This window comes from Vipera ursinii, assembly GCF_947247035.1.
Source record: "Vipera ursinii genome assembly, chromosome: 4".
Classification (NCBI taxonomy): Eukaryota; Metazoa; Chordata; class Lepidosauria; order Squamata; family Viperidae; genus Vipera; species Vipera ursinii.
This window is the reverse complement of record NC_139514.1, coordinates 107,779,185-107,805,370: the sequence shown is the minus strand read 5'-3', so window position 1 is coordinate 107,805,370 and position 26,186 is coordinate 107,779,185. Positions and strand designations below refer to the sequence as shown.

Sequence of the window (26,186 nt, the reverse complement as noted above, 5' to 3'; positions counted from 1 at the left end):
AAGGTTGGCAGTTTGGCGGGTCGAATCCCCAGTGTCGCATAACAGAGTGAGCGCCTGTTACTCGTCCCAGCTTCTGCCAACCTAGCAGTTCAAAAGCACGTAAAAATGCAAGTAGAAAAATAGGGACCACTACGGTGGGAAGGTAACAGTGTTCCATGCGCCTTTGGCGTCTAGTCATGCCGTCCACATGACCACGGAGACGTCCTCGGACAAGCACTGGCTCTTCGGCTTTGAAATGGAGATGAGCACCGGCCCTTAGAGTCAGAAACGACTAGCACGCATGTGCGGGGGAACCTTTACCTTTACCTTTACATATAAGAGAGAGCTGGGGTGGTGTAAGTAATTAAGGGTGTGGGAATAGAATTGGAAAGATCTAGGTCAGGGGTCTTCAAATTTGGCCCTTTTATGACTTGTGGAGTTGAGCTCTCAGAATTCCTCAGCCAGCATGCCTGGCTGAGGAGTTTAAGTCCACATGTCACAAAAGAGCCAAGTTTGAAGACCCCTGATCTAGGTTCATGCTGACCTCAGCCATGCAAATCTCCCTGGTTGACTTTCTCCCTGGCTATTGTGTTCATTATGGGGAGAAATGGGAATAGAGGGGAGCCACGTGGGTTCCTGGAGGGCGTAAATCTAACACCCAATTAAATAAATAATTAGGAAACTGTAAAAAGCTGTGCTCTTGACATTGAACCACCCTTGGAAGACTTTTCAGAAGTTCTTCTCTGGCTCATGACATTCTTCCATGTGACATCTCTACCTGAGGATGTGCTCTGATTACGAGTTCCCTTCCAGATAGAGTTGCTGGTTGTTACCTTTAGAACATTTCACAGTTTAGGCCTAGATATCTCCATACACTGGGATCTGATGAGCTAACTTAGAGATCCCTGAAAGGTGGGTTTTTGTGAGGATGTTCAAGCCCAGTCCTGGTTCCATCACACTCATAGTCCAAAGAAACCACTTATCATATCCTGCAATTGTGCATCTCTTGGTCAGCTTTTTAATACAGGAAACTTAAAATTGAGAAATATCTTCTGGAACCTCGTTTGATTACTCTAACTATTCTCTATAATTCTGTTATTTTTAAGGTTTTGATTACCTTGTACTGGCTGGGCAGAAAAGCAGCCCGTAGCCCTTCCTATCATGGCCCACACCTTGATTTGAAAGCCTTTGAGAAATTGCTTGGACAAGCTTTGACCAAGGTAAGGCCTCAGTGGAAGGATCATTTTAGAAATGATAAACATCACAGGCATCTCTGTCTCTCTCATAGTACCTTGTTCGGCAACTGCCTCACTTGACAAATGTTTTTCAACAAACATTCAAACTGGCAATTCAAATGGATTCTCAGTGATGTTTCTAGGAAATCTTTTCTGATGACTTTCACTCTGAATTCCCAAGGGAAATACCACAAGGGTCTAGGACACGGATCTTCAAACCTGACCCTTTTATGACTTGTGGACTTCAACTCCCAGAATTCCTCAGCCAGCGTGCCTGACTGAGGAATTCTGGCAGTTGAAGTCCACAAGTCATATAAGGACCGAGTTTGAAGACCCCTGGTCTAGGATAACTCAATGCAGTCAACTCATCACGGCCATTTTGCCATGGCTAACCCACTACAGCCATCTTGCCGCAGGACAACTCGCTGTGGACAATTCCACACTGTATAACGCAACATGACAAATGTTACCCACCACTTGTTTCTTTGATGGAAATAACACTGACAAAAATGGAAATAATATCAAAGAAACAGTGGTGAATAACATTTATCTCATTGAGTTATCCTACATGGAATTGTCCCACAGCAAGTAGGCCGCAGTGAGATGGCTGTGATGGGTTGGCCATGGCAAAATGGCTGCAGTGAGATGGCTGTGTGGTGAGATGGCCACGACAGGTTGGCTTTGACGAATTGTCTCATTCCGACATCCCAGCAAGATAATGACTGGCCCTCTTATCTGCTCATTGTGTACAGACAAAGCAGGCAACAAAGACGGTAGACATCCCCCAGAATGAGTGAACTCCTAAGCTTCAAAATCATTGGCAGAGATATTAGCCATCTAATGTCAGAGGCCTGGCAATTTTAGTGCCTTTCTTCCCCATGAAAATATGAGACTCATCCTTGGCTGTTGCTGTTTCCCCCAACTGTTTCTTTTTTTGTTTTTTATTGAAAAGTTTTTCAGTACATTTTATCTTTAACAAAACAAAACCCCTCCCAACCCCCTCCCCTCTTCCCAACCCACCCCAACCCCTCCCTCCCTCCCCTTCCCCCCCTCCCCGACTTCCCAGAGCTAAATACAAGGTATAACGGTAAAAACAATCATAATCTACCATATGCAAACGACAATAAGCTATTAAGTCTATCGCACTTTAACTCATATAAAATGACTACAAGCAATATAAATATCACATCAATACTTATTCAAATGCTAAATGAAACTTTTTAGTCCCATATTTATTCTGGATGTAATCAATCCATTTTTTCCACTCCACAATATATCTCTGTTGTGAATGGTCTTTCAAGTACGCTGAGATCTTTGCCATTTCCGCCAGGTTGGAAACTTTTAAAGTCCATTCTTCTATAGTCGGCAGTTCTTCCTTCTTCCAATATTGCCCTACTAAAAGTCTTGCTGCCGTAATTAGATTCAACATCAACTTAGTGTCCACAACGGTAGTATCAGTAATAATGCCCAGCAAAAACAATTTATTTATTTATTTATTTATTTATTTATTTATTTATTTATTTATTTATTTATTTATTTTAATTCCATTTATATCCCGCCCTTTCTCCGAAGACTCAGGGCGGCTTACAAGCTTAGCAATTGTGGACAAAACTTTATCCTTTTCTTAAATATCTTCTGCATATTCCACCAAATTTTAATCCAAAAAGCTTTAACCTTTTTACAGGTCCCCAACTGTTTCTTGTGTGGATCTCATTTTAACCTGTGGACTAAAACAATAGCCTTTGACAGCTTCAATAGGAGCCCTTTTTCCTGTCAGTTGTGATACCGGCAAGGAGAAGAGGCTTTGGTCTGTGAATCCTACAGGCTTTCTGCTAAACTTCACACACACACACACACCCCTCTCTTTTGTACTTTTTCTCCTACAGGCCCTGGGGGAATCCTACAGCCCCAAACAAAGTGGGAGAGACAGCGGTTACGGGGATTTTTGGTGCAGCGAACGCATTGATCCTCTTTCATTGTCCACCAGCCACAAGCGGGACGATTCCTTAGACAGCTTGGACTCTTTTGGCTCAAGATCTTCCACCAGTTTCTCTTCGGATCTCACTCTGAAAGGTGGCAGTGAAGGTGATTCCTGTGCTTTGGGTTAATTTTTTATCTTTTTATTTTATTTTATTTTTTTGAGAAGGCAGACTTTGGAAACAAGTCCAGTGTTGTTTGGCGCCGTTGCCGCATTCACTTTAGTGTGTAATTTTTCCTCAGGTTATCCTTCAGATTGTCTGCTAGGTTGCCCAAAGGCACAGAAAATTTAATGATGAGCAACTGATTTAAAAATAAATGCATCGTAAGCTATTTATTTAAAACGTTTGCAAATTGCTTCTCATTAAAAACAGAAACAAAAGTCCCAAAGCAATTTACAGTAAACCTCAAGCTGTTAGCTTCGAACGGTGGCTTAAAATGATTGGGAAAACATACACTGGAGCTTTGCATTAGATATACAGTCGTCAATGCAACAAAAATGCAAGAGAATTAAAAGGGCAATAAATTTTTAAAATGCCCTAGCTTGGATGCACAGGCTAAAAAAAGTCACACTACCCCTTCATCCCCTATTTGAAGTTTGCACTTTTTACGCCTTATCATCCTTTGTCACACTTATTTAGGACTTTATTTCCATCATTCCTTTTCTTGAGCATTAAAATTATAGCCTTCCGTTTCAGCTCTGCTCAATATATTTCATCATTCAGAGCTCTAATAATAATTACATCAATACTTCAGGGCTTCAGTTCCATCCCAGCTGATATTTTTTTCAATCTCACGTGCTCTGTGGGAGATATATATATATATTTTTCACTCCCTTCCAAACCCAACTTTCCCTTCTACCAAAATCCCTTGATTTTGCATTGGAAAGCGTTGATTTTTTAATTTTTTTTTTAAAAAGTGGGTTCTACTTCAACCTTAGAGTTTGTTTGTTTGTTCATTCATTCATTCATTCATTCATTCATTCATTCATTCATTCATTCATTCATTCATTCTGATTCATTCATATGCATACTGATACAGATAGTCCTTGACTTACAGCCAGTCATTTAGTGACCTTTCAGAGTTACAACAGCAGTGAAAAAAGCAATTTATGGTTGTTTTTCTCACTTGTGTCCCTTGCAACATCCCCGTGGTCCCATGGTCAAAATTCACATGCTTGGCAGCTGGTTCATATCTATGACGGTTGCAGTGTCCCGAGGTCACGTAATCATTTTTTGCAACCTTCTGACAAGCAAAGTCAATGGGGGAAGCCCGATTCACTTAACAGTCGTGGAAAAAAAAGGGTCATAAAGTGGGGCAAAATTCCCTTTTTTTCCAGGAGGCAACTGGACTTCCCTGTTTTTCCTTGAAGACGTTTCACTTCTCATCCAAGACGCTTCTTCAGCTCTGACTGGATGGTGCGGAATGGAAGGATTTATACTCCTTGCAGACAGCTGGTCGTTTGCATTCTTTTAGAGCAGGCATGTCAAACTGCCAGCCCCCGTGGGCCGGATGTGTCACACCGAAATCGTGCCCACCCCATTGCTGGCAATGGGGAAAAAGTCCCGATACGTTGCACGACGTCACGTGCCATTGGGAGTTTGACATGGCTGTTTTAGAGAGACGCTGAGGCCACCTGGAGGTTTATCTAGGTCCTCGGGGTCACCTGAGTGATGCAAATAGGTGTGGAGCCTTCATGGCTGCAGGATGTTTTCTGCCCTGTGTCCCTTCACAGTTGAAGACAGGCGGAGGCTGTTTGGGATGAGTCTGTGTTGTCTGCATCTCAAACTGAAAGTGCAAATGGTTTCCCGTAGCCTGCAATGTTTTCTGGAAATCCATTCATACTCCTGTACCATTCAAAGGCTGTTCATCCCAAAATGCACAGATGAATGTCTATGGCAGGGCTTTTCAACCTTTTCACCCATTGTACCACTTTTAGGATATGGCAAAATCTGAGTACCACCAGTCACCTAGCTCCAGCCATCTCTCGCTTAGGCTTGTGCAGTGCTGCCACCGGTTCAGCTCATTCCCCTCCCCCGCCACCACTTTTCTAGGATGGTCGCGTACCACCTGCCAGGTGCCAATGTACCACAGGTGGTACCCGTACCACTGGTTGAAAAGCCCTGGTCTATGGAGATTCTCTGTCTTCCAGGTCATGGTTGTCCCAAAGGGTGCTTTTTCAGGAGGCAACTGGACTTTCTCGTTTTTCTTCAAAAATGTTCCGTCTTCAAAGAAAAACAAGAAAGTACAGTTGCCTCCTGCAAAAGCACCCTTTGGGACAACCATGACCTGGATGACTATCTCCATAGACATTTAGCAACAGAAAGTTTGGGCTCAATTGTGATTGTGTGTTGAAGACTACCTGTACTGCAAATTCTGGAACGGAATATTGTCTGTGGCATTGCGCTGGGACTAATGCATCATTTTGCAAGTGTAAAATAGGAATTAATATATTTTTTTAATGGATCTCCTGAAGATGAAACCAAGTTAATTTTGATGCGAAATTATGGTGTTCATCTAAAAAAGCCATTTGGTCTGTTTGTTTCCAACAGAAAGCAATGAACCAACCAGTATTTGATTGTCATTTTGTGGGTCCCCAGTTCTTACATTTTCACTGGATCTTTGTCCCTTCTTATATCTGTAAAAGATTTTGAGAGTGACACGGATTCTGAGACACGCGCCAGAATGCACGATCCCGGCAAAGATGACATGTCCTACCGCCGAGTTGCCTTAATTGAACCCAAGCCTGCTGCAGAATTCAACCGTTTCCTGCCCAGCAAAACCAAGCCACCAACTTATATGCCAGCTCCCTTAAGGAAGAAGAGAATCGAGAAGAACGAAGATAACAGAAGAAGCTGGGCAAGTCCCGTATTTACTGAACCAGATGGCAATTTTTCAAGGTATTCTCGCAATGCTCACGTATGTCAAACCCCCTGATTACAGCAAAGGCTGAGAAAAATCTGCTTGTTGGTCCCCAATGCACCGTCGTCTTTTCTGATGCAATTTTCTTTCCCTGCTGTTTCCCTTAGGAATGGTTTAGCATTTCATCTTTGTGAGCGGCAAGGCTTAATTTGAACCTTTAGCTCTGAGGGCAAATCGTGACTTCATCCTGATACAGAGGGATGCTTTGCTAAACCAAGACAAACTGGGAAAGCGAGAAACCCAATGGGGAAGGAGAAGGAAAAGTTATTTCCATTTGCTAGTTCTGGTTATGCCGGTGTTGTGATTCAGGGTCAGCCTGTGGGTTCGGCAGTTGGGTCGGACGATTCAGAGGAGGAGGAGGGGGGTGTTGGAGAGCTTGCTGAGGATAGCCTTGAGGCTCCGCAGAGCCCTCAGCCAGGCCCCTCCCATCTGGTTACGACGCAGACCCAGCTGTGTGAGCCTGACAGCGTGGATGAAGATGACCCATAGCTGGCCCTGTTCAAGGATGCCCGATGCAGGAGGCAGTCAATCAGGAGTAAACAGAGGAAGGCAATGGGGCACCTCGGAAGGAGGCAGAGAGAAGCCACGCCTTGAACTGTTTAAAAGGGGAATGTGTGGGAGGGCTGGTTTGCTGAAGGCAACCGTTTGAATAGCTCCTGTTTTAGTGGTTCATATTTTGTTTTGCTCAGTTTGCTCTGTTTTGGATCTGTTTTATGTGAATAAATTTGGCAGGCTTAGTTCCAGCCTCTTGCCGTTTTGTAAAGGGGTTGTCCCTGCCTTTTCTGCAGGGCAGGTAGTAGGCTGGTACAGAACAGCCGGCACCTTTAATAGCCAAGAATCTAAGACTTCAGTTGATCAGGTTATTGAATGTCAGATGCCTCCTGGCTCATAACCTGGGCAGGAGGATGGTAGCCCTGGTCCCTCGGATTCCCTTTCAGCTGCTAGTAATTCAAATTACAGTGAAAAACCACTGAGTTAACTTTGCAGTGATGGGCTCAGTTCTGTTAGTAGTTGTCACCAATTCCGCCGTTTAACTGTGTATGTTAAAAACTAAACGAAGCACACTTAATTGAAGAACATCTTAGTTTAACTTGGGAACTCCGAAAGATGTCTGGACAATGTTGGATTCTATTTACAGCTTACTAGGTTTATTAATCACTTATCAACCATTATGGTAAAATTGGACTCTTTGTGTTCTGTCTCTTTAATAAGATTATCGAGGGTAAAACTGCTGTTCATTGGTTGGAACCTAAAATAAGCCATAACTCGCATTCAGGCTCCATCTTTCCCTCCCACCCCAGACAAGCTATTCTCCAAGAGGGTAGAAACTGTAGACCAGGAGCATCTTTCCTTGTCTACCTTCTGAAATTCATAGGGACTAGCTGCGCGTGACTGCAAGGGTTTGTTTGCTATGGTTTTTGTACATCACATGATTCTAGCGTATGCCATGGGTATTAATTATATTCCATCGCTTTTCTTGAGGGGGTCCTTGCTGCTTTTGGAACCTGGTTGTTTTCTTGCAGATGTTTCATTAGCCAAACTAGATAACATCATTGGTGCTAGTCTTTTCTTTCTATTCTTCAACTACTATTTGGGCCAATCTCTGCAGAGAATCGGACTAGGTGATAGTGGCGTTGCATGGCCACTGATGATCTGCTGGCCTGTCGGTAAGCATCTCTTGGAAGAGGAAAGTGAGAGAATACTTCAGGTGTTTGTAGAGGACTTGGCAAAATGTGGGTCCTTGGCAAAGAAAAGCTTCTGCTCCCCTTTTGGTAACCATCAGAAAGGATTTGGGGATCATTGTCCAGTTGACCCATTCATCATATCCAGCTCTCTAGATCAAAAATAATCTGTTCTCGAAAAGCTTTCTGTAAATAATATTTTGGGAGTCTCTTTAAGACATGTCTTCCATCAGTAGGGTGGTTTTTTTTTAATAACGATTCCTATAATTTTATTTTCTTAGAAGGATTACATGTATTCAACAGTTTTGTACTTGTTTGGTACAATGGTTTTGTGCCGATAATTCCTTTAGCTTCATTCGCAAGTCAGTAATTTTAAGACAAAGGGCAAGACGGTCTTCTGTATTCAATAGCCAATTTTTCTGTTTGTATTTGAATATATCCAACTTCGCTGGATGGTTTGTGCAGCAACCACAGAAGAATTTTGGGGCCCGGGATGGAACGCAAGTCAGCAACTTACATTCTTTCAGACTTCTCCAACTATTTGGAGGAGGAGGAAGAGGAGGAGGAGGAGAAAACCACGGGCATCCCAGACATTGAAGCCGATGACCTTTATGCTCGCAAAATAAGTGCTGCTGTATCAGCTGTAAAAGTTTCCTCTCATAAATTTCTCCCTAAGTCTTGGGCTCCCGGTGAAGAGTTGCACTGGAAAAAAGCACAAAGGATATCTTTTTCCAAACAGTGGTATAAGGAAATTCAAGGATTCAGGTTTGTCATCTTGCATGTTCTTTCTGCACCCAACCTGATTTCTAGAAAATGCATTTTAGCTCATTGGAGTCAATGAACATGGGGGGGGGAGGTGTCCATTGTTGCCTGTGGCAATTGCAGTGGATAGTTTTTTTTTCTGTTCATCGTTGCCTGTGGCCTCTGTGTTGTTTGCTGAAATAGATTGCTACACCTAACTTTTCGGTCAGGACTTATTTCCCTGCCTTTTCTCCTTCTCCCGATGTGGGATCCTATACAGTAACTTGGCAGATGCTGAAGAGGAGGAAGCAAAAGCCCAGCCCAGCCATAGCATCATAGACAGCTTGGGCATCAGATGCCAAGAAGATTCTCAACCTATCAAGCCAGCCCCTGAAATTGCTGAAGGCGAGAAACGTAGCTGTTCCTCTGAACTGCCAAGGTTCCTACAATTGCATGAGCCAGATGGGTTGACCTGAGTGAAGGCATTTGTGGTTTGCTAAACGGGGATGTGAAATATTGATACGGAAGCTGTTTTTCTAATACAGTCTCTGTACCTGAGCATTTTGGAATTCATGCTACTAAAGCGATCTGGATCGCTTTATGTCTGCTGGTTGCTACTCCTGTGCCTGTTATAATGGCTGGCCTGCTTTGCTGTCACCCCAAAGTAGACGTCTTGTCCTTTTAAAGAACTGGGCATCCTTGCTTCCATGTGTGTTTGTGAACTTTTCTGGAGTGTCTGCATCAGTTGAGCGCTTGTTAAGTCGGCAAAACTTTCTCTGGGTTGTATCACTTCAGCAGCTGACAACCTCTTTCGAGGGGATGTTCCTTAATAGTTTTTTTTTTGAAAGCCTCCAGCTATGATAGCAAAAGGAGAGGGGAAAGCATTGTAATCTTTTCCTCTCTTTCCTGCATCCGTTTCTGATGTGGACAGATCTTTGTCTACGGGGAGAATCCTTCATTCCTGTGCAGAAATGACAGAGCCCAGAATTGATAAATTTTGCTAAGGTTGCAACCTTTGCTAAGGCTAGCAACCTTTGCTAAGTTTGTGGTCTCTGTGACCTACAGCATTCTGCAAGTCTAACGTTTATATGTATCTTTTATATCTCAGCCAGTTTTTATTTCTTCGAGCCCTGCAAAAATATTCAGAGGGTTACCTGTCTTCTGACCATAGAACCAAAGTTGACCCATCTTCAGGGCCTCGGCTCATAACGTGCAGAAAATATAATTACCTTAGGCCAGGCTGTGACCAAAGAATCCATGAGATTAGAGACTTCTACCCAGATTTGGAAAATGATGATTTGTTCGTCCGTAAGACTGGTGCCTCCCACGCGAATCCCGTCGTTCTCCAAGATTTTGAGTATTTTAGGAGGTCTTGTCAACAAGGCCCTTGGGTCGAAGGAGAAATTGTGCTTCAGCCCAGAGATGGGGAAGAGGAAATATTCCCAGATTTAGAAAAAGATGACCTCACAGTTCGCAAAACTCAACCGCAAAAGAAAGAAGTGCCTTTATCGGGGGGCCCTGACAAATACCGGCCAGCCCTTTTTCCGGACCCTTGGAGTCTGCCCCCAGAAATTCAGGCCAAATTTCTATGCTTGCTGGAGAAGTCCACCCTTAAGAGTGAACGTGAAAGCAGAGGAAAAGTCTTGTCTCCTTCTTCAAGGCAAAAGAAAGACGATATGTTGATCCGAAAAATGGAGCTGCTCAGCCTAGGAGGGAGCGTGCAACGCAAGAGCTTCTCTCCAGGAGTGTGTAGCAAAGAAGATATGGAAAAATGGGAAACCATCCGAGAGGCCAGCAGAATCAGGCACAAGAAACGGCAAATGGTTGAAAGGTCAGCTCGTGGTCATGCATGGATCGTGCTTGCATCTGAGTATTTAGAAATAGTGCTTGGAAGCAAACGGTGGTGTTTGGTTTTCAACAAGGCATGTCTTGGTGTGACGTTTAAGCTTGATGTCCATGTCTATCCCCATAAGTTCTGTTGTTGCTCATTCAGGTCATCAACGGCTCGCAATCCATCTGTCAGAAGTTACAGACCTATTTGTGGAGTAACCCCAAGGTTACGTTTATTGCAGTGGGTCAAGAATACAGGTTTCTGTTCTTAATAAGAAGCTGGTACCCCTTAGTATGCAATTGTTCTCCAAAAAATGATGTATATTTGAAGTCTGTAGTTGAATAAACATAAGCCATAATCACTGACAGCCTATTCCCCCCCACAAAAAAAATCTTATGTGAATATAAAATGCTTCTATCGTGTTGAAAATCGTCTTTGAAACTGAGATGGAAGGAAGATAAACTTCTTTTACAATTTTATCTTCCCCACCAAGGGCTTAATGTGTTGCTGCTTAGCCTGCAACTCCTTTGATCAGTTCAAAGTAGAATCTATATTTTGGCAATATTTAATCTGGCTTGACTATTAATTAATGTCTATTAAACTGTTTCAGAATGTGTGCCCCCTGAATCACGCTGGCTTAATATTCGGCTTTTTTTTAAAAAAAACAACAACAACAGTTTCTTTCCCCCACCCCAAGCCTTGTTTTTGTCTGAATTGTCCAGAATTGTTTCCTTGTTGCTCAGAAAACAAGCCCAGTTCCAAAGAAGTTGACATGTTTGTTTATACTTGAGGAAGGGGAAAAAGGCAGGGACATTTCCACTGATTTTTGTTTTTAATTCCCCTCATATGGGAGGGTTTTTCCAACCTTTACAGAAGAAGTTTGGATTCTAGAGAGCTGATTATTGGCCCCATCGTTCACCGTGAAGACACAGTCTTTGGTCAATCTTAATGAGGTTTCTGATGTTCATCTGGTAAAGTCTTTTTCATCTTGAAATGACCTCATCCATTCCATTCTCCTTGCACCAGTCATAACTTCTTCTTTAAGCGTTCCCTGTCTTTGCTCACCGCCTCATTCCAAAGGACCCATTGTACATTTTTCATTGGGAAATAAGTATCTGCAAGCTGATCATTTTCTTAAACTTAAATATTAAATTTAGAATAAATACTTGACCACTCCACCCATGTATTGAGTTCTCTGCTGGCAAGAGCCTTTCTTACTGGGTTTTTTTTTCTCCCGTGCCCACCAACTGGGCAGGGGCCAGGCATTCAATTCACATGGTCTTTAAGCAGTTCTGGAATTAGTACCCATAGTCCTCGGCTTACAGCAATTTGTATAGTGACCATTCAAAGTTACAATGACACTAAAAAACTGATTTAGGGCCGTTTTTCACACTTACGTCCATTGTAGAATCCCCATGGCCACATGATCAAAATTTGGGTGCTTGACAACTGGCATGTATTTAGGACAGTTGTGCTGCCCTGGGTTCATGTGATCACCTTCCCCAGATGGCTTTCGAGAAGCCGAATCAATGGGACAAGCCAAATTCACTCAATGACTGTAACAACAGCAGTGGCAAGAAAAGATGGCAAGATGGGGGCAAAACCTACTCAGCAATTGCCTTGCGTAGAAATGGAAGCCTTGGGGCTCAATTGTGGTTGTAAGTCGACAACGTACCTATCTTCTAAAAATCGACCGAATCTAAATCAGCTGCAGCTGTTTCTTTTCCCCCTGTGTGAAGCTTTTGACATGTCTTAATATTTGTTTGAAATAGTGAAAAAAAATGTTCTGTGTACAACTATGTGATGTAACCATTGGCATTTTCATAAGTGAAGCGCGTACATTTGCATGGTCCGTATCGAACAATGAGAAACAGAGGGCAGAAAAAGTTAAAGTGGTTCTTTAAAAGACAAAGCTGTTGAGCTAGTTGCAGGGACCTCATGCCCTTTTTCCAGCTCAACTGCTGCTGTAGCTGATAAGGTGGGCATGGACCTGTGGGCATCGTTACATATGGCAATGCCAGTGGAACGGAACGCATGAACTTTGTTGGTTTTCTGATTTCCCTCAGGCTGTTGCAAAAGATTTCTGAGGAACACGGGTAAGTGGAATGATGGAAGCATGGCAGACTGTGAACGTCCCTAACCTCCCCATTGACCTCCTTGTAACTCTGCTTGAGGCCATGTGTGCATGTGCTTTGGGTCTGGCGCTCAACTGGCTTGCAAAGCGCCCTCGGAAGCATCTTTGGGACTCCCCCCCCCCCAAGAGATTGCAGGGGCTTTTGCTGCTGTCCCTGAAAGCCCACAAGAATCTAACTTGGAAGCTGGGAGATGGGGCAGCGAGCTCTAGGCACAGCTTTGCAAATTCTCACAAACCGCTCCGGTTCTGGTAAGAGCTGGCGACTCTGCTCCTGTTTGGCTGAAGACCCCAAATAAGTCAGAAATAAATACAACCAAGTCAAAAATAAAATGTAGCTGTTGCTGCATAAGCCAGTTGTCACAAGCCATCATGCTGATGTTGTCTGTACGTGTGGGAGGTGTTCAGTTGCATGCAGCTGTTTGTCCCAGGTCTCTGAAACAGCCGCACTCAGAGCATTGTTTAATCTTAAATTATTGGGGCTTTTGAAGTTTTATAGTACTGATTAAATTGTATGTCGCCCAGAGCCCCTCTGTGAGGGAGATGGGTGATTAAGCAGTTTAATAAACAAAGAAACATCCCCACAGAAAGTCAAAACCTTCCATATTATGTAGAAGAACGCCTAAAACGTTTGAGGGGCCACAGAATAAGGGCGGTTAGAGGCCACGCAGGGCAGGCAAGGGAAATAGCAGAACGTGGATTGAAAAACATTTCTAAAAATGTTTACTTCCCCATAGCCAGCAATGTACAGTAGGCCACCCAAAGCAGTATCTTTGGGTACCTCAACAATAGTAGAAGCTACAGTGTTGAATGCACTGAACAACTTACAAACCACACAATCAAACCTGAAACCTGTATTTCTTAGGCTCCTTATCGCTTTCTAATCCACGCACACAATATAGGTTTTATATTTGGCAGTCGCTTGAAGAAAAGAAGTCACAACCTACAGGAAGGTCGGCCTTGTGTTGCCATTCCTGGACTCTTTAATTCCAGCTTTTTCTTCCTAATTCCAGTAAAGAATGTAGAGAGAATATAAACAATGTCTTAGGCAGCAACCTCTTACTTATGTTCAAAATTATTCTCGGCCTGTGAACGTGTGCCGAACCGGCTCTGCCACGCCAGCCTTTCAGGAGTTTAAAAGAAAATGGGCCGTTTTTGCAGCATGAAATTGAGTGGCCAGTTCTCTCCTGAACTCTGGATAGAAATCTGATACCCAAGAGAATGCTTGAATCCAAGACCGCCCTGTTTTAAACTCAGAACACCTGAGGCACCTCTGAAGCATCAGTCTATATATGAATTTTTCAGATGATAGGTAGGTAGGTAGGTAGATAGAAAGATAGATGATAGATAGATAGATAGATAGATAGATAGATAGATAGATAGATAGATAGATAGATAGATAGATAGAATGGAATTTAAATACCTGAACAACCGGTTCTCTGCATGGACACCGCTTCAGAAGTGTGTTCTGGGCCTGAGCCTCCGATGCTCAAAACTGACTTCTGGAAGCAGTGTCCATGCACTTCCAGTGGGCCATTCTGGGCCTGTGAGGCCTTTCCCGGGCCTCTGAGGCTCAGAACAGACTCCTGAAGTGGTGTCCACACACTTCCAGTGCTCTGGTCTGGGCCTGGGAGGCCTCCCTCGGGCCTCTGAGGCTCAGAATGGACTTCTGGAAGCGATGTCCATGCACTCCCAGTGGTCTGTTCTGGGCCGGGGAAGTCTCCCCCGGGCCTCTGAGGCTCAGAATAGACTTCTGGAAGTGGCATCCACACACTTCCGGTGGGCTGTTCTGGGCCTGGGAGGACTGCCCCAGACCTCTGAGGCTCAGAATGGAGTTCTGGAAGCGGCATTCACGCACTTCCAGTGGGTTGTTCTGGGCCTTGTGAAAAACGTTTAGAGCTTCAGCCGATTTGCCAAAGTCAACAAGAAATTAGCTACTGGTTCTATTGAAGTTGTGTGAAATGGCTGAATCCCACCACTGGATTTATGGATGGATAGATAGAAGATAGAGAGATAGAGAGAGAGAGAGAGAGAGAGACAGACAGACACCCAGATAGAATTAGGCAGAGAGAGATAGGCAGGTAGGTAGACAGGTAGACAGACAAATGAGAGAGATATAGATACAGATACATCAATAAAGGCTACTCCATTTTTTTTAGCTGATGGCAGAGATAGGGCAAGAGCAGTTCAGTTAGGATTGGACTAATGTTACTCAGAGGTTGTCACTCCTAGTATTTCTAAATTCCGATAAAGACGAATATTTATTGCTCAGGGTGGAAATGAGGGTTCCTTGGTTATCTCTGAGCTTCATTGTTACATCTGTAAGAAAACAACCAAGCTCAGGTAATAACAAGGACCCCTCATGTGTAAGATCTTCTAATCATCATTCACCACGCTCTTCCTCAGCACACTCTACAGCCCGGAATGATCCATGAAAATGAAAGGGTTGTTTCATTTCCAGATGGAAAGAAAGCTTGTGGCTGCATCTCAGAATTTAATATGCTATTTGAATTATGGTTTGCCCTGGATTTTAGTTAATATACTGTAATCCCCTTGGGTGGGGGACAATCTATTTGTCTGGACAAGAGGATGAATCAATTAGCTGGTAGCTGACAAGATTCCTTTAACCCTGAAAAAGAATGGAAGGAAGGAAGGAAGGAAGGAAGGAAGGAAGGAAGGAAGGAAGGAAGGAAGGAAGGAAGGAAGGAAGGAAAAGAAAGAAAAAGAAAGAGAAAGAAGGAAAGAAAGAAAGGGAGGGAGGGAGGGAAAGAAAAGGAAGAAAGTAAAGAAAGAAAGTGAAAAGAAGAGAAAAGAGAAAATAAAAGATAAGCCCAGAAGGAAATGCTGGTCCAGGCTGAGCTCCAAGAGTTGCTTTGGCTGATGCTGATGCTGCTGATGTGCATGGGGGCTGCCTTGGGGTTGGGGGGCACATGAGGATTGGGTGAAGATGCATGAGTCTTTCATCAGTTTTTTGAAGTTTTGTCTAGCGGGGGAGGGCGGGTTGGGGGGAAGCTGGATTTGGAAGAGAATCAGATCCACGATCAGTCTGGAGATTAACTCCATCCTAACCGGTTATCAGCTTCCAGAATCATCAAGGGTCACTGCGAGGGGACATATAACTCTCGACTCTGATGTGCTTAGATCTTTTGTTATTAATTATGAAGTGATGAGTTTTGTCATATGTTACTTTTCTCTCCCTTGTCGTCTTCTTCTTCTTCTTCTTCTTCTTCTTCTTCTTCTTCTTCTTCTTCTTCTTCTTCTTCTTCTTCTTCTTCTTCTTCTTCTTCTTCTTCTTCTTCTTCTCCTCCTCCTCCTCCTCCTCCTCCTCCTCCTCCTCCTCATATTTTTCCTCCCCTCCTCCTCTTTCTTCTCCTTCTCCTCCTCCTCCTTCAAAATAAATATAAAATAGATAGATTTATAAACTTTCCCCATGTATACAATCAAGCTATCTCATTTATGGAATTTTCTTGGTAGATGAAAAAAAGAAGCATTCATTCTCATGTTAAATAAGCCAATGACCTCCGATCATTCCGCCGGGGCCTGAAGACCTGGCTCTTTGAGCTCTCGGGCCCAGGCTGAGGAGACATTCATTTTAATTGGGGTTTTTAATAGTACAGGGTTGATTTAATATTTTTTAAATTGGGTTTTAACTTTTGTATTGTTGATTTTTAACTCCCTGTAAACCGCCCTGAGTCCTCAGGGAAAGGGCGGTATATAAATGCAATAAAATAAAAATAAATAAAATAAAATAAATAATAGCTTATCTCAACCACTGTAGGATGAAGCTATTAACTGGTTGATAAAACACAACATCACATTGTATTATACCAAAACTGTGCCATAATTCTTTAAAATATGGGATTTGTTTCTTTCTTGCCTGTGCCTACGTCCTATCACCCTTTGTTCAATCAGGGAGCCACATAGCTTCATGGTGTACTTTAGGGGGTTATAGTGCAAATGTTGGGGTACCCCAGCCACACATAATGGACAAACCTAAGACGATCAAGATTTAGCATCCCCCCCGCCCATTGTTTCTCATATCTTCAACTGTGGCCACCTGCATTTATGCATGATGTCAAAATCTGTTGTAGGGAGGGTCAAGATTGGTGGGATCATGGAGAAACTCCTGAATAGGAAGTGGGAGACCGCTTTCTCTGTAATGCTTAAGATCAGATGCAAAGGGCAGTGTTTATTTTTTTTTGTACTATGGTTCTGCAGTCTATTTTGCTCAGCCTATTTTAGGGCTACAGGAAATACATGATCTCAGAATCTTTTTTTTTTCCTTTTCTCCTGCATTCCAAGAGAATCCTGACCATGAAGTGGGAGGCAGACTTTGATATTCAGTGTAGTAACTTTCTGAGTGTCCCGAGTTACGCATTTGGAAGAGAGATCTTCTAAATATTGACCCAGAGCCTTGAAAAGACTGGTGGGAATGGCCAGCTCATATTTAGACCCTTTCATTAAAGACCATTAAAAGTTACCTAAAGTGCTCTATAAAAGGATAACCCACGGAAGACGGTCAGGAACTGTTTTTAGAAACCTGCATTTCATTTAAGTATAAGGAGAAAAAAAATCTGATGGCAAAGTCTATAGTGTCACAGTGTGACGGATATGGCTTCTTCATCTCTGGAGTTTCTTAAGAAGAGACTGGAGAGCCAACTCTCTTAATTGGTTCTCCCTTGTAGAGGGTTGGACCAAGGGATCCTTCTGGCTTCTTCCAACTCCACAATTTTGTGACTCTCTGAGATGGCCATTTCATAGGTGCAGCAAAGCATTCTCACCCCACACACCACTAAAAACTGCCTGGTTGTAGAGCACCTAGTCCTATTTCTGCTAATCAGATTGTTTGATCCCTTCTTGAAGAAGGAAATGGTCTGGAATTCTAAAAGTCTGTTTCTACCTCTAGGAGTAAATCCTTGAATGACGTCAGTGCAGATGAGCTACAAACGATCCGGCAGATGCGTTACGAAGAGCTCCAGAGAATAAAAGCTCAGCTGCGGGAACAAGATCAGCAGTGGCAAGATGTAAGACCTGGAAAGACCCCTCTTTGCAGTCCCTCTCGGTGGTTCTAAAAGACGGTCACAAGAAGCTGAATTTGGGTGGCAGCCATTAACCCCGTGCCTATCAGAAGTAGGAGATGGGATGGCACATGGGTTGGATTCTCCTTTAGAAGTGGGAGGAGGGCTGAGGGTGGGAACAGAGTAATGGGAGATGGATTAAAGGCCCAGGAGAACTTCAAAGGATGCTTTCTCTAGCTTTGGTCTCCATATCTTCCAATAGAAATGCTAGAGAAGCAATGTGATTTTTCTTCCAATGGTGATTCTTGGCATCAGATGAGAATTCAGAAAGGTGCATTTTCTGTCTGAGAAAAAAATAGAATTGATTGACATCTGCAGATAGCAAATATTGTAACAGCAGATATAAAACTGATTAGCAGATCATGATACAGAAAGATCAGACATGATTAAAAGGCCTGAATCTTGTTGTAGCCAAAAGGATAACAGAGAAGAATCCAAGACTGGAAAGTGCAACCATTAAGGTGCTTAGTTCTTAAGAAATTGCCTACCACACATGTTCTCATAGGCTAAAGTGTGGGAATAACAACAATTCCTGAAAGTGAGGCTAAAATTAACATCAACAACAATAGCAATAGCACTTAGATTTATATACTTTACAGCCCTCTCTACAGAGTCAGCTATTGCCGCCAACAGTCTGAGTTCAGAAGGATAGAAGGCTGAGTCAACCTTGAGGATTGAACCGCTGGCAGTTGGCAGAATTTGCCTGCAATACTGCATTCTTACCACTGCGTCACCACGGCGAAGTAATCACTGTGGTGGGATTGTATTCCTCAGTTGGGGCATCTGAGAATCCAATACTTGTTTTGGTTTTCAGTCACCCTTTTGAATTACACCAGGTAATTCAAGAGTATGTGAAATGGTCCTGAGCTGGGTGATCAGGTTGTGATCAGGTGATCAAATTCCAGCTCCCGTTGCTGCTTTGAATAACAAAGCCTAAAACGTTGGGAGGTTAGGATTTGTGTAGAAATTAGGAAGGAATATTGGAATGTCGCGAGCTTCCTTTTTAGAGCAGTAGGTGCATTTTCTCCTGCAAAACTTTTTGGTAACCGTCAGGAAGCTGAAAGGCTGCCATTGTTCAGATTGGGGTGCAGGCTGGTGAAAAGACACTTGAGAAGGCAACACAGCAGGCATCTCAGGTGAAAACAGTCAGCTGCTCACTCTTGGTCAGGGAACACGGCCCTTGAGCATTCAGCTGGAGTTGCTCGTAGACCGAGGCTTTACCTAACGTTGCTTGATCTGGCTTTTTTGTGTAGGATTTGGCAAAATGGAAAAGTAGGCGCAAGAGTCACACCTCTGATCTGCAAAGGAAAAAGGAGGAGAGAGAAGAAATTGAGCGAAGAGCTTCGGAAAGCTCGGAACGACGCAGCAAAACCCTGAAAGAAATGCAGAGAGACAGGTAATACTAGCCAGCCATGTCTAGCAGCTTTAAAGGCTTAATCCCCCCCCCCTTTTTTTTACGTTGGCTGGAATTCAGCAGCAACTAGTTTTAATTGATTGACTTTATTTACACGCTCAGTTGCCAGCGTATTTAATTGTCAGTTCTTCTCTCCGGAGTGATTTGATAATTGGATTCCTCCATAATTAAATGATGACGATCGAATATCAATGAAATTAATTTAACAAATACGTCAGTCATTTCAGGCCACATTTTGAAAGAAGCCTTTTAACTTAAGCTTCGCTGATGTCGCCACGTTAACTGGGTTCATTTTCAACTTCCTTATTTGCTTATTCCGTTACAATATTGATTTGTCTCTGGCCTCTCGAACCAACTTGCTTTGACACAAGCTCCATTTCTGCATTCTTAATACAAGTCTTACATAACTATTGAGGAGGTTTGGAAGGGGTGTGGGGAATGGGTGATGTTTGCCCTGCAAAAGAGCCTTTCAAAGATCTTTCTTGGCCTGCTTCATTTTGTCCTAGTTCGATGCTATCAGGTATCCAGAGTTCTTTTCAATGAAATGCAGGAGGCACTTTGTGCTTTCTTAAGAAGGAACGCACAAATAAAATTCTGTTTATCGGTAGTCTTCTACCTGCAACCACAACTGAGGCCAAAATTTCTGTTGTTGCGCAAGACAGTGGTTAACTGAATTTGGCTGTGTTTTACGACTTTTCTTGCCGCAATTGTTAAGTGAATCCCTGCAGTTGTTAAGTCAATAACAGGGTTGTTGAGTGAATCTGGCTTTCCCATTGATTTTGCTGACCAGAAGGTTACAAAAGGTGATCACATGACCCCGGGACACTGGAACAGTCATAAGTTCATGCCAGTTGCCAAGCATTTGAATGTCAATCGCATGATCATGGGAACGCTGCAATGCAAACCGTGAAAAACAAAGCCTTTTTTTTCCCCAGTGCCCTTGTAACTTCAAATGGTCAACTAAAAGAGCTGTTGTAACTGGAGGATTGGATTTGATACCATTGGCTCTTAAAATATATTCCCCTGATGGTCAAGCAGCATTGGAGGTTTTACCTTTTAATTTGAAACGTCCACAAATCCTCTTTATGTAACATAGAATTATTATTATTTTTTTTTAAAAAAAAGTCCAGAGAAAAAATGTGCCACCAGCATCGTGAAAATAGTACATGTAACTTTGGGGACAGTAGAGTGTTGTAGAACAGCCCTGAATCCTGCTGTGTCCCCTTGAATCAACATAACTGCAACCTTGCAAGTTGTACACACACACACACACGCAGAGAGAGAGAGAGAGAGAGAGAGAGAGAGAGAGAGTGTACTTGTGAGGTCATAGGTTACCCAAAGCTTTTGGTTTTCTTCTAGAGAGAGGCGAGATCAAGCTCCTCTGAGGAACTCTTGGCAGGAGATGGAACAATCGTATTTCTCAAACGATGACGTCTTTAGGGAAGAGAAAGCATCTCTCAAAGTTTGTATTCCAACTGAGGCAAATGGAGGCTTGAAAAGGGAAGATGATCATGAGCTAAGGGACCGGAAACCAGAACGTGAGGTGAAGGATGAGCCTCTCACCTCAGTAGGCAGCCTGGCTGGAGAAAGGATGGAGACCCCTTTGCCAAGTTCCCACTCATCAAATGCCCAAACTGGATCTGGTCTGGTTTCAGCCTCTCTACCAAGAAGCTATCAAAAGACCGACACAGCCAGATTGACATCGGTGGTCACCCCCAGGCCTTTTGGGACCCCTATGAGAGGAATCTCTTCGTTTCCCAGGTCCTTTACGGTAAAAAAAAACAAAAAAAACTGGCTTGTATCCAAAGAGAGCAACTCTGGCTAATTTCACACTTTAATTGCTTTTATATTGCAGTCTCATATCTAAGATATAAAAAAGAAAATATAATGTATATCTGTTCTTGTGTATAGATGCACAAGCCCCTCATGGAGATTTCCAAGAGAAATGGTAAAACTACTCACTTAAAAGGAATCAAAATTATTTCACTTTGGATTTGCAACTATTTCTCTACTATTTGTATATCAACACAACAGTGTTTTAAATCTGGACCTCTCTAGGTTTGTGTATGAGCCATGGTGGCGCAGTGGTTAGAATGCAGTACTGCAGTTTGGCAGTTCGATTCTCACCGGCTCAAGGTTGACTCAGCCTTCCATCCTTCCGAGGTCGGTAAAATGAGGAGCCAGATTGTTGGGAAGCAATATGCTGACTCTGTAAACTGCTTAGAAAGGGCTGTAAAGCAATGTGAAGCGGTCAATAAGTCTAAGTACTATTGCTATTATGTCCTTGCAACCTAGTCTTTCGCGGTTTCATCCAGACTAGAACATTCTGACTTAAAGCCAACGAGAATGCTGCGTTAACACTGCAGATAATTAGCAAGGCTAATTTCCCAAGTCTGGGAAAACATGAGGAAGATTTTCAGTAGATGCTGCCCAGGCCACTGTTGAAAATGTCTCTTTTAAAAATCTTTCTTCCAGATGGATGCAGCCATGAAATACAATGGAGGAATGGAAGGGCCCAGGAATGCTCCGTCAGGGCACAGCAGGGGCTCTGAAGCTCAGACAGGAGAGTCACTACAAAGCCAAGGCCAGATGGAGCAACGAGTTGCAGAAGGCAGCAAAAGCAGGACAAGCCACTTACTGGAGGAGCAGAGAAGGAGAACACCTGAGTTGGACCCTAAATCAGATCATCAAACCAGTCCTGATTCAATGACCGTTATATCTTCTACCCCCAAGGAGAGAAGCATTTCTGGCACTGAAGAGTCAAGACAGCACGTAAGTTGGAGACATGCTTCTGTTTTCCAAAGCACAGGAAGCTCCACACCGCAAAGAATCAGGCGTTACTTGTAAGCTAGAGAAGATCATGGATAACTTTCCTAGAGAAGGGAATCTTGAGGGTAGTCAACCTGGGGAATAAATGGGAGGTTCTTCTAATGAGTCATAAATGTGAGGACTTGAAACAGTTTTCTAGGACTCTCTGTGGCTCAGAAGACTTTCTCTAGAGAGCTCAGAAGAGGGCTGGAAAGTGCCAGAGCTTATGGAGAACAGTTTGATGGGACAAGAAGTAGCTTCAGTGGTTAATCCTGCAGGAAATGCCTTCTTAGTTGCACAACTCTCTGGCAATTAATCCAGGATGGTCTCAACTCTTGTCTGTCAAGGACTGTTATATTTGTTGGATATTCTCTTTCTTTAGTGCAGGGGTTTTCAAACGTGGCCCTTTTATGACTTGTAGACTTCATGTTGAAGTCCACAAGTTGAAGTCCACAAGTCATAAAAGGGCCAAGTTTGAAGAGCCCTGGTTTAGTGTTTTGATGGATTTCTATCACTTCAAACCACACGAAGGCTCTTAAATTACTTAAATTACTTAAAATGTCAGGAGAGACAGGACATAAATAGTGAATGCTCCAGCTGTGCCTGAAACAATCTAACAAGACTAGCTAGGGTAATGTGAATGAGTGACTGTTGACATTCTTTCTTTGGTATCTTCCTCCTCCTCCCCCTCCTCCTCCTCCCCCTCCTCCCCCTCCTCCATTTTTTAGGAGCAATACAGCGATATGAGAATCAGTATAAATCAGAAACCAGGCAGCAATCATAGCTTTGGATTTGCCGTGTACCAGAATCCTTCTGGTGTCTTTGTAAAATCAATAGAAGAAGGTAAATAACAGTATTTAAGTCTTGCAGTTTCCTTGAGGAAGGGAAGGGAAGGGAAGGGAAGGGAAGGGAAGGGAAGGGAAGGGAAGGGAAGGGAAGGGAGAAAATGGAAAAGGAGAAAGGGGAGGTAAAAAAAAAATCAGCTTGCAAGGATGTGAAAAAACAGAGACTGTGGACATGCAAAGTTGACTTGCTTTTAGGATCTGCTGGTTCCTTCTAAAGCCCCAAACAGTTTGATATTAATATTCAAATGCAGGACCATCTCATCTCCTAACAGTTTTTACTATGGATCTCGGGGCTATGCAAGAAATTCTGGGCTAACTTTCCATCCTGGAGTGTCTCGTTCCAACATTGATCTCCCTTCCCCCCCCCCCTGCAAAAAAAAGGCCTTCTTTTTCTTCATAAGAAATATCCCTTCCTTGGTGTCACACAAACTTTCATGGCACCATCCGGCATTCCAAAGGGGCATTTTTGCAAAGCTTTGTGACTTGAGCTCAAAGCATTACTTCGCCCCCATGGCTTTCCCACACCTGCTCGAAAGGGCGCCAATACAGCCGATACGACCAATGACCTCAAATCTTGCAAGCAGGTTTCCTTAAAACGTTAGGAGAGAGTTGCTTGGACGAACATGCTCTGCAGTCTGATGCTGGCTATATGGAGGCTTTATGTGACTTCATTGGCCTTTCTCTCCACAGGGAGTCCTGCAGATTTTTGTCAGTTGAAAGTTGGGGATGAAATCCTGTCCCTTGGGGGCACCAGGGTTTCACACCTGGAGCAGGGCGAGTGGGAAGCCGCCATTTGCCAGGCCATGGAAAATGGATGCCTTATCATGGACGTGAGGCGGCATGGAAGGAAGGGTGCGTGTTTACTTGCACTGAGTGCAGTGTGAGTTGTCTCCTCTGTCCTCTAAGTTGTATTATGGTGGATAAGTTCTGAATTCTTACGGCCTTCAGCAGGAGCTGGTGGTTTGTTTCCGTTAAAGTAACTACAGTTAGTATTTCTGCTTTTGTAAAAAAAAGGCATTTGTGGCAAGAAATATTTATTATTTTCTCATCGTTGCATGAATTACACTGTAACCAGCTGGTTGAGCAAGTTTACTTTCTAGAAATTGGGAAGTCATTTCCTGGAGTAAGGATGTTCTTGGTAAGAGTTGATCTCAATGTACTCTGATTTTGTCTATGCCCCCATTCATTAGGCAACGATATGTGTGAAGACTCTAAGATCAACTCTACTTCCCAACATTTTGAAATTCTTTTAATTTAAAATAAAGTTGCTGTTAGTAAACTTGCTATTTATTGTGCAAGCTTTTGACTAATTATTGCTTTGGGCAAAAGGTGGTCTATAAAATAGTTGCTGTTAGTTAACTTGCTTTGATTGTGCACACTTTTGACTAACTCTTGCTTTGGGGAAAAGGCGGTCTATCATAAAAAGCCCTAATAGCATATTCCACATTAACACCCAAAATCACTCCTTCCTTCTCCTGTCCTCTATTATATTTTTTTCTCCTCTTTATGTATTGTTTGGATATATTTTTGTCAATTCCCTTTACACTTTGACGTTCCCCCTGTCTACCTTTTCGATTTCTTTTGATCTCCAATTATCAATCAGATTGGGGCAAAGACCAGCCTTTCCCGCCATTTGCAAGGCACAAAATCCTCAATCTTACCAGTATGGCTACCAAAATTATAGGTACACCTGAAAACAAATGGATCGATGCCACATCAGGAGATCACGCTTCAACGCAAAGTCAACAGATGTCCAAAAAGGAGTTGCGCAGCCATTTGCAGAATGATGTAAGTTATGGACCTGTCCCTCCAGAAGAAAGTGTGTTCACAACTTCTAGTCATGGGTGATTCCAAGATGTAACACTGTTCTTTTACCCTTAAACCTGGGGTGGGGGAGGTGTCTTCATCTCCTTCTGCAGGGGTATTAAAGTGATCTGGGGTAGTGGTTAAGGACATTGAGCTAGAAACTGGGAGACTGTGAGTTGTAGTCTTACTTTAGACATGAAGCCAGCTGGGTGACCTTGGGCCAGTCCCTAAAATTGCAGGGACTAATCCAAACAGTAGCCAAGGAGTCACACAAAGGTGACACAAAGGCACAACCACAAACACATAAAGAGAGAGAGAGAGAGAGAGAGAGAGAGAGAGAGAGAGAGAGAGAGAGAGAGAGAGAGAGAGAGAGAGAGAGAGAGAGAGAGAGAGAGAGAGAGAGAAGCATTTGCTTTAAATTGGGATCATGAGAATTTTCTTCAAATTCTGCTCTGCCAGTCCAAAATCAATTCCAGCCCTTCAGGTTAATCTGCCAAGGAAAATGTGTTCTTAATCTTTTGTAAATTTTAATCTGTTTTTACATTTCTAATCATTTTGGGGGGTGTACTGTATGTTTCATTACATTGTAAGCCACCCAGAGTTGCCTTAATCTGCCCGATGGGCAGATATAAATTTAATAAATATCAAATAACATTTAATATATAACACTTTATTTAATATAATATAAAATATAGATTATTCGTGAATTCTAATAAAGAAATCACGAGGCCAAAGAACAGCATTTCTAAGGCAAAGCTACAAGACTTTAGCTTTAGAACGTGGGCAGCCCAATCAGATGGTGGCTCTGCGCTGGGTCAAAGAGTCATTAATAACACTCCATAAAGTGGGTGTCCAATCCTGCCAGGGTGAAGACAAGGAGTTCTTGGTGGATTAGAGGCTAAAACATACAAGGAACGGTTGCAGGAATTGGGTATGTCTAGTTTAATGAAGAGGAGGACTAGGGGTGAAATGATAGCCGTGTTCCAATATCTCAGAGGTTGCCACAAAGAAGAGGGAGCCAAGCTATTCTCCAAAGCACCTGAAAGCAGGACAAGAAGCAATGGTTGGAAACTAATCCAGGAGAGAAGCAAGGTAGCTGGTGATTTGGTTTGTCAGACGAGTCAAAGTCAAGTATTACCTTCTGGAAGGAAATTAAAGCCATCCTCTGCTCATTTTCTGTTTCCAGGGTTCGGAAACAAAAGTCAACGGAATGCAGGATGATGCCAGCTGCTGTGAACAAAAAGGTAAACCTATCCAGTGCACTTGGAAGTAAGAGAGCTTATTATTAGTTAAGCCGCAGAAAGGGGTCGGTTCTACAAAAAGTAAACAAAAATAACATATTATTAGCTGCTAATAAAAACACAGTGGTTTTAGAAATACAAACCCAGGCAGAGATGCAGCAAGTCAATAGCAAAAGGAGAGGTTTTTACCTGCTTCGACTCATCTGCCTTCTGACTCCATTTTCAACCTGCTGGGCAGGTTAACGGCCTCTTCCAGAAAAATGGGTAAGGGGTCTTCAAGCTTAAAAAAAAACAACAACAACCCTCTGGCCAGGTATATTTGTCTGTGTGCCTTATAAGATTTGGGCTTCTTTTTTAATGTTAGCCTTTATTGGAAAATAAAAGAAGGAAAACCTAAGCTGTAACCTAATACTAGCCTGCATGGTCTGCTAGAACTGTGTGTGATGGTCAGAGAGCAGTGGTCTGTTTCTTTTCAGCCCAGCTTAACAGTACAGCT

The 26,186-nt window shown here is 43.0% G+C and overlaps 1 protein-coding gene across 1 annotated transcript in view; it reads left to right on the top strand.

The window, feature by feature from the left end:
• The window catches only part of LMO7 (LIM domain 7), a gene marked incomplete at its 5' end in the record, with an annotated part of 95,676 nt that overhangs the window by 41,666 nt on the left and 27,824 nt on the right, over nt 1-26,186 (top strand). Inside the window, 15 exons of the mRNA XM_083361305.1 lie at nt 1,086-1,199; nt 3,101-3,299; nt 5,839-6,091; nt 8,261-8,560; nt 8,817-8,975; nt 9,645-10,367; nt 12,434-12,463; nt 17,405-17,522; nt 18,830-18,972; nt 20,350-20,761; nt 21,466-21,762; nt 22,527-22,641; nt 23,334-23,495; nt 24,247-24,431; nt 25,636-25,693. Coding sequence (XP_083217431.1) covers nt 1,086-1,199; nt 3,101-3,299; nt 5,839-6,091; nt 8,261-8,560; nt 8,817-8,975; nt 9,645-10,367; nt 12,434-12,463; nt 17,405-17,522; nt 18,830-18,972; nt 20,350-20,761; nt 21,466-21,762; nt 22,527-22,641; nt 23,334-23,495; nt 24,247-24,431; nt 25,636-25,693 — 3,268 coding nt within the window. The remainder of the gene's footprint in view (nt 1-1,085; nt 1,200-3,100; nt 3,300-5,838; nt 6,092-8,260; nt 8,561-8,816; nt 8,976-9,644; nt 10,368-12,433; nt 12,464-17,404; nt 17,523-18,829; nt 18,973-20,349; nt 20,762-21,465; nt 21,763-22,526; nt 22,642-23,333; nt 23,496-24,246; nt 24,432-25,635; nt 25,694-26,186) is intronic.